Source organism: Hemiscyllium ocellatum, chromosome 34, assembly GCF_020745735.1.
Source record: "Hemiscyllium ocellatum isolate sHemOce1 chromosome 34, sHemOce1.pat.X.cur, whole genome shotgun sequence".
Lineage (NCBI taxonomy): Eukaryota > Metazoa > Chordata > Chondrichthyes > Orectolobiformes > Hemiscylliidae > Hemiscyllium > Hemiscyllium ocellatum.
This window is the reverse complement of record NC_083434.1, coordinates 23538199-23550245: the sequence shown is the minus strand read 5'-3', so window position 1 is coordinate 23550245 and position 12047 is coordinate 23538199. Positions and strand designations below refer to the sequence as shown.

At 45.5% G+C, this 12047-nt stretch overlaps 1 protein-coding gene across 1 annotated transcript in view; it reads right to left on the bottom strand.

Moving 5' to 3' along the window:
* Positions 1 to 12047, bottom strand: part of LOC132832331 (collagen alpha-6(VI) chain-like) — a 182892-nt gene that overhangs the window by 134670 nt on the left and 36175 nt on the right. Inside the window, exons 4-5 of the mRNA XM_060850253.1 lie at positions 4991 to 5605; positions 1212 to 1247 (exon numbers count right to left, since the gene is read on the bottom strand). Coding sequence (XP_060706236.1) covers positions 1212 to 1247; positions 4991 to 5605 — 651 coding nt within the window. The remainder of the gene's footprint in view (positions 1 to 1211; positions 1248 to 4990; positions 5606 to 12047) is intronic.

Below are 12047 nucleotides of genomic sequence, written 5' to 3'. Positions count from 1 at the left end.
TATGGAAACAGACCCTTCATTCCAACCAGTCCATGCCAATCATAATCCCAAACTACACTAGTCCCACGTGCCTACCCCTGGCCCTTATCCCTCCAAACCTTTCCTATCCATGTATCCATCCAAATGTTTTTTAAATGCTGTAACTGTACCCACATCCCCACTTCCTCAGGAAGTTCATTCTATACACAAACCACCCTCTGTGTAAAGAATTTGCCTTTTGGTCTTTTTAAAATCTCTCTCGCCTCACCTTGTCCTAAAAATTGTCCTTACCTACCCTTTCCAAAACATTTTATCAGGTTAGTTCACCATGATTTAGCTATTTGAAATCCAGACTGGCTTTCTTTTCCATTATATGGTCATCCATCACTTTATTCGTCACAGATTCTAGTACTTTTCTGTGACTAATATAACACTGATTGGACTATTTTCCCCAAAGTTTGAGTGGCATAATGGCTTAGTGGTTAGCACTGCTGCCTCACAGTGCCAGGGGCCCAGATTTGATTCCAGCCCTTGGGCAACTGCTTGTGTGGAGTTTGCACATTCTCCCCATGTCTGCATAGGTTTCCTCCGGGTGCTTCAGTTCCCTCCCACAGACCAAAGATGTGCAGGTTAGATGCCAATAGTGTCCAGGGATGTGTGAGACAGGTGGACAAGCCATGGGAAATGCAGGGTTACAGTGGTAGAGTAGGGGAATGGGTCTGGATGCGATGCTGTTTGGGGGATCAGAGTGGACTCAATGGGTTGAATGGCTTGCTTCTACACTGTAGAGATTCTATAAAGTTCTGCTATTTCTCACTGATGTAGGTGCAACATTAGCTGTTGGTCACTATTGGAGTCACTCTGGCATTTTTCCCTCGGTCATGGAACTTTTACGTATGAAGTAGTGTCTTTGGTATCTCCTCCCTAGCTTCCATTTCTATTTACAGATCTCTGATTTTGTTTTCCAGATGTATTTTGCCAATTAGTCATAATTGAACAAACTATTCAATAATCTAATGCCGCCCCAATGTTTCTTTCAAAATCCTGGAAGTTTCCTGTTCAAATGCATGTCCCACTTCATTTTGAAAGTCATTATTGAATCTCTTCTCACTACCTTTCATGAGGTACATTCCAGATCATAACAATTTATCACATCAAACAAAGTCTCCTCATCTCTTCTCTAGATTTTAAAGACATTTCAAAAACAAAAACCAAGTTTGGTGACATCTTACCTGCAGGTGTCTTCCAGTCTTCTTCTTCAGGAGGGACTAAAGGGACATACAATGGACAGTTGTTTTGACATTTGAACAGTATTTAAGAAGAAGAGATGCAACAACATTTGAATACCAAAAATTCATATAAAAATACTTGAGTTCCATTTGAAATATTTTGAAAATACTTAAGATGTGAGGAGAGGGTGAGAAGGGAGGCAAGTGTGGAGCAAAGTGAAAGGCAAAGCAAGAGTCAACAGAGCTGTTCCATCAGCATCTACCATGGTTATACTGAATTGTGTAACCCAATATCCATCATATGAGTCATTCCCAAAATATTGTATTCTCAATGGAAGTAGCTGCACCTGTACTATATCGAGTTATTCAAAACAGAAGTTGCTGGAAAAGCTCAGCAGGTCTGGCAGCATCTGTGAAGAGAAATCCGCATCAACGTTTCAGGTCTGGTGACCCTTCCTCATAACTGATACAAAGTTATGCTTCAAATCAGTATAATAATGATTTCTGTTTGAGGTATTCAATCTCTTCCTTTAAGAATAGAATTACAGTAGAGGTCCAAATCTTGGGAATAGTGATTATTGTACAGTCAATAATCTGAATCTTAAAACTGATGAGGGCAAAAGGTTCAGTTTCATGGGCAAAGCCTCAGCTTGAGGGCAGCACAGTGGCTCAGTGGTTAGCACTGTTGCCTCACAGCACCAAGCACCTGAGTTCAATCCCACCTTTGGGTGACTGTGTGGAGTTTGCACATTCTCCCAGTGACTGCGTGGGCTTCACTGGGTGCTCCAGTTTCCTCCCACAATCCAAAGATATGCAAGTTAGATGGATTGGCCATGCTAAATTGCCCATTGTGTCCAAGGATATGCAGGCGAGGTGGATTAGCCAGGGCAATATAGGGGTTGCAGGGATTTGGTAGTGGGTCGAATCTGGATGGGGTGCCCCTCAGCTGTCTCAATTTCACTTCTCCATACACGCAGTCTAAATTAGCCCCCTCACAACTTGTAGCACTTGGTTCTCTGAAAGTAAATTTCCCAAATGCTTGTTGATGAAGATGACACTCTTGTTTCAAGACCTGAACGAGAGTAAATTCCAGATAAACCCAACTTGAACATCAGGCCACACTTTTCATCATTGATGCACATCCCATCTGCTCCAGAGATCTTCCCTGTATTGCTTCCATCCACAAGGTCTGCTTCCATATCCTTCCCATCATGCACAAAGAAGTTCAATCAAGGCATTCAAAAGGCCATTAGATGGTTATTTAAATAGAAAGAATTGTTCTGCTATAAAGTGCGTTTCATTAACATGGGTTTACTGTAATGCAATTGACGAATTGGGGACAGTTTCTAAAACATAAATTTTTAAAACATGTGTTGGCGATTACATCATCAATACTTTAAGCATCGTTACTAAAGCCTGATTTTTCTGTAATATGGGATTGCACAAGAATGCAACCATCGCGGGAAAGAAGAAAGAGGCAGGAGAACGTTCCTAAGTCAAAACGCTCATTCAGAAACCCAGTACAGACACAATGGATCAAACAGTGTCCTTTTGCATCAGAACTATTCGGTCATTCTATGAACAGGTAGCCCCGTTGCATCACCCTATTCTTGTTCCTCTGAGCTGATTTCTTCCTCACTCAACATTTATTTTTCCCCATCTATATCTGTAATATGTCAACAGTTTCCAGTTTCCTGGCTGCAACCATCTCCTTTTCTCCATAGTTGTCTAGTTGGTACACAACTCCAAACTGAACCACAGCAACTTAAGGAATATTATCCACTGAATGACTGTGGGACCTTTTGTTATTTAAGACCATAAGAGCATAAGAAATAGGAGTGGAAATAAGGCCATTCGGCCCATTGAGTCCACTCCACCATTCAATCATGGCTGATGGGCATTTCAACGCCGTTTAGCTGCACTCTCCCCGTATCCCTTTATTACTTGTGAGATTAATAATTTATCAATCTCTGCCTTGAAGACATTTAACTCCCAGCCTCCTCTGTGCTCAGTGGCAGTGAATTCCACAGGCCCAACACTCTCAGGCTGAAGAAATGTCTCCTTATTTCCGTTCTAAATTGACCCCCTCTAATTCTAAGGCTTTGCCTCTGATTCCTAGCATCTCCATCTGACAGAATCAAATTCCCAGCATCCACCCTTTCTAAGCCAAGCATTATCTTGTAAGTTTCTACTATATCTCCCCTCAACCTTATGAACTCTTAACGAATACAATCCCAGGATCCTCAGCCATTCATTGTATGTTAGGCCTAGCATTCCACTGAAGATCCTATAATCTGTGCCCTTTGCAGCAGTAATAGGCTTATTCCTGGTACTTGCAGTTTAGGAGCTCAAGTTCTACTCTTGGTCCATTTGCAGAAACAATTATTTTGTGTTTTGGGGGCAATTATTCATTCAGGATTGCATTGTACTTCAATTTTTGATTTATATGGTGTGGGATAGGCTTTGCTTTAATCCATATTATCTCTGTAAAGTTTATTTCATAAAACGAACTGATGCTTTTATACTGATCAGGATTCCAATAATTTCAAAGTAAAAGGTAAAGGTAAAATTACCATAATCCCATCAGGCCACTGGGCTGCTATACCATTAGAGAGATACAACTGGTGGTAGTTTAACCTGAGGGTCACCATGCCTCAGGTAAATCTCAAAGTAACTTAAAGTCGAAAAGGATATTTCATCAACTTTAGTTAGGAATCACACAAAATGGAAAATGATAGAGAGTTGAACTGTTGCTTGGATAAAACCAAAGCAGTTCAGTTTATGTAGGTACATCATCCAGGCCAGATTGTCTTAGAGCTCTCAAAATGAAAGACTCTCAACCAAACCAAGCCATCTGTCTCAGGCATGTTGTAATAAATTGTGTATTTACATTATATATATTGTTTCTGTTTTTATAAGACTATTGGGGAAATTTGTGGAGAAAGAATATTTCAGTGAGAGTCAAACGTCCCTCAACCAAAGAGTACAGGTTGGATTTCACACTCCTCTGATGGCTGTTTTGTGAGCTGGGAGGTTTGTAAAATATAGTACATGACCTGCCAGGAGCTATGGATCCTCACCAACCTGCCTTCAATTTTGTGAAGGGGTGTGGAGACAGTAGAGTGACCCCTCCAAAGGTCACTTAAGTGCTTTATTCCACTCATGCTGTTCTTTTACTCAAGCTGTAGGCCAGGTAAGATGCCACCTGCTTTAACAGGGCCACTTGGCATCAGAGAAAAGGTCCTTCTTTGTTTAACATACCCGGCCTCTTAAACACTACCCCCCAAGCCTCTCACTTCGACATACTGGCCTTGATGCAGCTTGATAAAGCTTGAAGTCTCCATAACTTCCTCCTGATCAGGGACTACCTGCAGTCCCAGCACTGGCTTGAACCTGGTATTGCTGGGACTGCAAAGGAGCTGGCTCTCCAATGAAATAACTCTGTTGTGAGGCATCATACTGAGATAAGGTGGAAGCCTTGCCTTGCAATAATCAGCTCTGCTCCCACTGTTAAATTGCTGCAGGGCAGCCTGCAGTGTCACTGATCGGCACACCCCTGATCTCAGGTGTAGGGACCAGGGTATCTCGTAAAATCCAGCTCTACATTTCATTTCCAACTGGCATGGAAAGGCTGCACACTATGAACAGGGGTATGCTGAGTGACCAAAGACAGGAGGCAGCAATGGGGCAGCTATGTAGCAATGAGACCTCCCATAACACGGTGAATTATATTTGATAACTTTAGATGTAAAGAAATTTAAAGTAGAAAGAGCTTAACTTACTTCCTGGGTCACTTGGCATATCTGGGACATCTGTGGGAGGCTGTTGTACAGGATTGAGTACATCAGTCACTTCCTTCGTTATATCTTTTGCCAGGTCAATAGGATTGATTCGAGAGGTGATCTGGTGAATGTTACTTGGCGAAAATGCTATGGTGTTCAGCTCATTCCGATCAGAATTCCTTACACCAATGGGGAGAATTTTGATGCCATCACTTTTCAAAGCTGCAGCTGCCCTTGTGACATCATCCTGCGATCTCCTTGAAGTAATTACTATTGCAATTTGTGGAACTCCTTCCTGCTTTCGACTTCCTGCTGCTGCTGTGAAGAAGTTTGTGTGTAGGTACTCCATTGCACCCCCTGTGTTCAATGCTGATCCACCTTTAAATCGCAAATTCTTTTTTAGGTAAGAAATCAGCCTGGCCTTATCTTGAAATGTATTGGGTAAGAACTCAGCTTCTGCTTGATCACTGTACTGAGCCAGTCCAATCTGGTATCTGTCAGCACCAATGTCCATTTTGTTCAGCATTTTGATAAGAAATAATCGCAACTGAGCAAATTCTGCTTGTGTCATATAATCAGATCCATCGATGAGAAAGACAATATCCGCATACTGTTCTGTAGGAGCAGAGACAAAATCTCAATCAACAAACAAAGTCGGTATATCGGAATAGAATCCCGAGTTTGACAAATATTTTGGTTATTGATGTGATTTATTCATTCATCAACACTCATTACCCAGATCAGATAGCAAAAGAATATTGACAATCGCAATGTTAACAATTGGTTGGCAATAGTTTTAGAGTGAGCCAAATACGTGGAAGATGTAACAGTATTCATTATACAAGATTCCTAACTCTCGAATTTAATATTTAACTGGCAATAGCTGTTTGTCGTAAGTGTATCAACATGGATCACTTGTTAGCACGTATTAGAAGATCGTTGCCTTGAGGTATAACCATGCCTTGAGATGGTTCTTAGCTTCTGCAGAATTCTACAGTGACTCTGCTATGGTTCACTGAATTCTCCGGCCATTACGTATTTAGGCTACTCACTTTAGCTGTTCCCAATGTGGAGGAAGGCTCTCTGTCAAATGTATTTATTTACATTACAATATTAAATACAGCTTTCTGGTACAGTTTAAAAGCTGAGTTCAATGGGCTTTTGATGTTCTCCTATGCTAAGTTATGCTTCATTAACTTTGCTGCCTGATCTGGTTCTAGTGTCAGGGATAGCTGACTGCTACGTCGTTGTTACCGGGATATTCATTTGCCATCATCTGGGACATAGCTGTAGGTGCAAGTCCCACTCCTAAGACTTGAGCTTATAAGTCTTTGCTGACACTCCAGCGCAGTATTGAGAGTGTAGCAATGTTGAGGGTGTTATCTTTTGGATGGAACATTAAAACAAGGCTGTACCTTCATCCCCATTTCATTTACTTTGAAGAAGAGTGGTCTTGATCATATTTACCCTGCGGGCGGCACGGTGGCACAGTGGTTAGCACTGCTGCCTCACAGCGCCTGAGACCCGGGTTCAATTCCTGACTCAGGCGACTGGCTGTGTGGAGTTTGCACGTTCTCCCTGTGTCTGCGTGGGTTTCCTCCGGGTGCTCTGGTTTCCTCCCACAATCTAAAGATGTGCGGGTCAGGTGAATTGGCCATGCTAAATTGCCCCTAGTGTTAGGTAAGGGGTAAATGTAGGGGTATGGGTGGGTTGCGCTTCGGCGGGTCGGTGTGGACTTGTTGGGCCGAAGGGCCTGTTTCCACACTGTAAGTAATCTAATCTTCAAACAACACTCCTTCCACCCAAACAAACAAAACAGAATATATGGATGTTGTCATGTGACTACCTGAACAATGACTATACCTGAATAATAATTTATTACCAGGAAACATTTTGGGACATCCCAGGGCTGTAGACTTCAATTCTAGTCATTCTGTCTGAAAATAGTACCCTTCCATATTGTCCCTGTTTCCCAATTTACTAATAGGGTAAGTGAGAAAGAAGTAACAACAACGAGAGATTAAAAAACTAGAATAAATAACAGAGATTAAAAGAAATGTGTTTTGGCAAAGAGAGAGAGGTAGGGAGAGAGAAAGATCCAAAAAGTGATTAATAAAGGTACAGACCAAGTCAGTGATAGATAGGGAAAGAGATAGAATGTTGGACAGAAAGAAAAACTGGGAGGAACTGAATTGTTAGACTGCCTCCTAACCAAGGTTATCTTGTCCATACAATCTATCTTCAGCTTCGCTGACCCCAGGACTACCAATCACTGAGCTTCCTTTATGATCTTCGTGTTTTCCATTATTTTTAACTACCTCTCTCTTTTGTTGTTATCCTGTTGTCCATTAAATCTGCCATCCTCAAAAACTTGCAACCCTTGACCTGCTCGTCCCAGCAAACGACAAACTCATTTCCAAACCTCCTTTATTTCCAAAGTCCTTGCAAGTGTTGTCATCTCTTAAATCAGTGTCCACCCTTTCAGAAACTCCATGTTTGAACCCTCCAATTATATTCCCTCCATCCTACACCAATGGCTCTTACTGAAATTATAGACAGCATCTAAGGTGAATTACGTGGGGAAGTTATCTGTCAGAATCATCTACCCACAATCTTTGGCAGGGCTGGCCACACCATTTTCCTTAACTCCACTCCATCATTGTCTTGTTGGGTGTTAGCTGCTTGCATATAGTTACATTCTTATCCATCTAGTTGAGAATCACATGTAATAACTTCTCACCTACTCCTGCACTGTTAGCTCTGGTGATTCCCTAAAGAGGAGAAAGTGAGGACTGCAGATGCTGGAGATCAGAGCTGAAACTGTGTTGCTGGAAAAGCGCAGCAGGTCAGGCAGCATCCAAAGAGTAGGAGAATCGACGTTTCAAGCATGAGCCCTTCATCAGAAATGAGGAAAGTGTGTCCAGCAGGCTAAAATTAAAGGTAGGGACTTGAGGGAGGGGCATTGGAAATGCGATAGGTGGAAGGAGGTCAAGGTGAGGGTGATAGGCCGGAGTAGGGGTGGGGGCGGAGAGGTCAGGAAGAAGATTGTAGGTTAGGAAGGCGGTGCTGAGTTCAAGGGATTTGACTGAGACAAGTTGGGGGGAGGGGAAATGAGGAAACTGGAGAAATCTGAGTTCATCCCTTGTGTTTGGAGGGTTCCTAGGCGGAAGATGAGGCGCTCTTCCTCCAGTCGTCGTGTTGCTATGGTCTAGCGATGGAGGAGTCCAAGGACCTACATGTTCTTGGTGGAGTGGGAGGGGGAGTTGAAGTGTTGAGCCACTGGGTGGTTGGGTTGGTTGGTCCGGGTGTCCCAGAGGTGTTCTCTGAAATGTTCCGCAGTTAGGCGGCATGTCTTCCCAATATAGAGGAGGCCACATCAGGTGCAGCGGATGCAGTATATGATGTGTGTTGAGGTGCAGGTGAATTTGTGACGGATATGGAAGGATCCCTTGGGGCCTTGGATGGAAGTAAGGGGGGAGGTGTGGGCGCAGGTTTTGCATTTCTTGCGGATGCAGGGGAAGGTGCCGGGAGTGGAGGTTGGGTTGGTGGATTGTGTGGACCTGACGAGGGAGTCACGGAGGGAGTGGTCTTTTCAGAACGCTGATAGGGGAGGGGAGGGAAATATATCTCTGGTGGTGGCCCGTTTGGAGGTGTCAGAAATGACGACGGATAATACGATGTATATGGAAGTTGGTGGGGTGGTAGGTGAGGACCAGTGAGGTTCTGTCCTGGTGGCGATTTGAGGGGCGGGGCTCAAGGGCGGAGGTGCGGGAAGTGGAGGAGATGTGGTGGAGGGCATCATCGACCACGTCTGGGGGGAAATTGTGGTCTTTGAAGAAGGAGGCCATCTGGGTTGTACAGTATTGGAACTGGTCCTCCTGGGAGCAGATGCGGCGGAGACGAAGGAATTGGGAGTATGGGATGGCGTTTTTACAGGGGGCAGGGTGGGAAGAGATATAGTCTAGGTAGCTGTGGGAGTCATTCGGTTTATAGTAAATGCCTGTGTTGATTCGGTCACCCAAGATAGAAATGGAAAGGTCTAGGAGGGGGAGGGAGGAGTCTGAGTCAAGGGGGAGGAGGAGGTGTCCGCGAGCTGGCGTTTAGCCTCAGCGGTGTAAAGGTCGGTGCGCCAAACTACAACCGCGCCTCCCTTGTCTGCCAGTTTGATAATGAGGTTGGTGTTGGAGTGGAGGGAGTGGAGGGCTGCACGTTCTGAGGGTGAGAAGTTGGAGCTCGGGGACACCTCCTCCTACTGCCCCCTTGACTATGACCCCACCTCCCACCACCAAACCATCATCTCTCAGACCATCCATAACCTCATCACCTCAGGGGATCTCCCATCCACCGCCTCCAACCTCATAGTCCCACAACTCCGCACCGCCTGTTTCTACCTCCTGTCCAAAATCCGCAAACCTGACTGCCCCGGCCGACCCATTGTCTCAGCCTGCTCCTGCCCCATCGAACTCATCTCTGCGTACCTCAACATGGTCCTGGCCCCCTTAGTCCAAGAAGTCCTCACCTACGTTCAGGACACCACCCATGCCCTCCACTTGCTCTATAATTTTCGTTTCCCCGGTCCCCAACGCCTTTTCTTCATCGTGGATATCCAGTCCCTGTACACCTCCATCCCCCATTACGAAGGACTCAAAGCCCTCCGCTTCTTCCTTTCCCGTCGTACCAACCCTTGCACTGACACCGTCCTTCGACTGACTGAACTGGTCCTCACCCTGAATAACTTCTCCTTACAATCCTCCTATTTCCTCCAAACCAAAGGAGTAGCCGTGGACACCCGCATGGGCCCCAGCTATGCCTGCCTCTTCGTAGGTCATATGGAACAATCCATCTTCTGCAGCCACACTGGCACCACCCCCCACCTTTTCCTCCACTACATCGATGACTGTATCGGCGCTGCCTCGTGCTCCCACAAGGAGGTTGAACAGTTCACCCACTTTACCAACACCTTCCACCCCGCCTCAAATTTACCTGGACTGTCTCAGACTCCTCCCTCCCCTTCCTAGACCTTTCCATTTCTATCTCGGGCGACCAAATCAACACGGACATTTACTATAAACCGACCGACTCCCACAGCTACCTAGACTACACCTCCTCCCACCCTGCCACCTGTAAAAACGCCATCCCAATTCCTTTGTCTCTGCCTCATCTGCTCTCAGGAGGACCAGTTCCAATACCGTACAACCCAGATGGCCTCCTTCTTCAAAGATTGCAATTTCCCCCCAGACGTGATCGATGATGCCCTCCACCGCATCTCTTCCACTTGCCGCACCTCCACCTTTGAGACCCGCCCCTCCATTCGCCACCAGGACAGAACCCCATTGGTCCTCACCTACCACCCCACCAAGCTCCATATACATTGTATCATCCGTCGTCATTTCCGCCACCTCCAAATGGATCCCACCACCAGAGATATTATTTCCCTCCCCTCCCCTATCCATTCCCTCCGTGACTCCCTCGTCAGGTCCACACTCCCCACCAACCCAACCTCCACCTCCGGCACCTTCCCCTACAATTGCAAGAAATGCAAAACTTGTGCCCACACCTCCCCCCTTACTTCCTTCCAAGGCCCCAAGGGATTGTTCTGTATTCGCCACAAATTCACCTGCACCTCCACATACATCATTTACTGCATCCGCTGCACCCGATGTGGCCTCCTCTATATTGGAGAGACAGGCCACCTACTTGCAGAACATTTCAGAGAACACCTCTGGGACACCCGGACCAACCAACCCAACCACCCAGTGGCTCAACACTTCAATTCCCCCTCCTACTCCATCAAGGACATGCAGGTCCTTAGACTCCTCCATCGCCAGACCATAGTAACACGACAGCTGGAGGAAGAGCGCCTCATCTTCCGCCTAGGAACCCTCCAACCACAAGGGATGAACTCAGATTTCTCCAGTTTCCTCATTTCCCCTCCCCCCACTTTGTCTCAGTCCCAACTCTCGAATTCAGCACCGCCTTCCTAACCTGCAATCTTCTTCCTGACCTCTCTGGCCCCACCCCCACTCCGGCCTATCGCCCTCATCTTGACCTCCTTCCACCTATCGCATTTTCAACGCCCCTCCCCCAAGTCCCTCCTCCCTACCTTTTATCTTAGCCTGCTGGACACACTTTCCTCATTCCTGAAGTAGGGCTCATGCCCAAAACGTCAATTCTCCTGCTCCTTGGATGCTGCCTGACCTGCTGCGCTTTTCCAGCGATGCATTTTCAGCTCTGATTCCCTAAAGTTCCATCCTTGGCATTGTCTTCTTTCTCATACACATGCCACCCATGAGCAACATTATCTAAAAGCACTGAACCGATTCAGAAATTTCTGTATTCTTGCAGTATTCAACAATAGACGTTTCAGTTATGAATTTTAGGCTCCACATTGTGGATTCATGTACAACCCCAGAGTTTTGAGCACATTATCCAGGCTGACCATTCCAAAGCAGTACTGAGGGAGTGCTGCATTGTCATTGGTGCCATCTTTTAGATGAGAAACTAAATGGAAGCCACAACCATCTAAGGTGGACATGAAAGAATTAGAGGCACCATTTGGAAAAGAAGGAAAGAACTTCGACTTCTTGAGCATCTTTCATGACCTCTTGATCTCCCAAAGCTCCAAAACTCTTTAAAACCAAAGAAAAATCCGTAATGTACTAATGCAATGAGGGCAATTAGCACAAAGCAATATCACACAAACAGTGATGTACAATTGACCTGGTAATCTCCAAGACACCAGGGAGGAATGTACAGTGGTGTTCGCTGGTTTTCCCCTAGAGACCAAAGATATGCAAATTAGGTGGATTGGCCATGCTAAATTGCCCATAGTGTCCAAAGATGTGCAAACTAGCTTTGTTAGCCACGGGAAATACAGGGTTACAGGAATTTGGCAGGGGGGTGGGGGGCGGGGGGTGGTGGTGGTGTCTGGATGGGATATCCCTCAGCTGCCTCAATTTCTCTTCGCCATACATACAATCTAAACTAGCCCCCTCCCAACTTGTAGCACTTGGCTCTACATCATCTGAAACTGAATTTCCCTTATGCTTTTGACGAA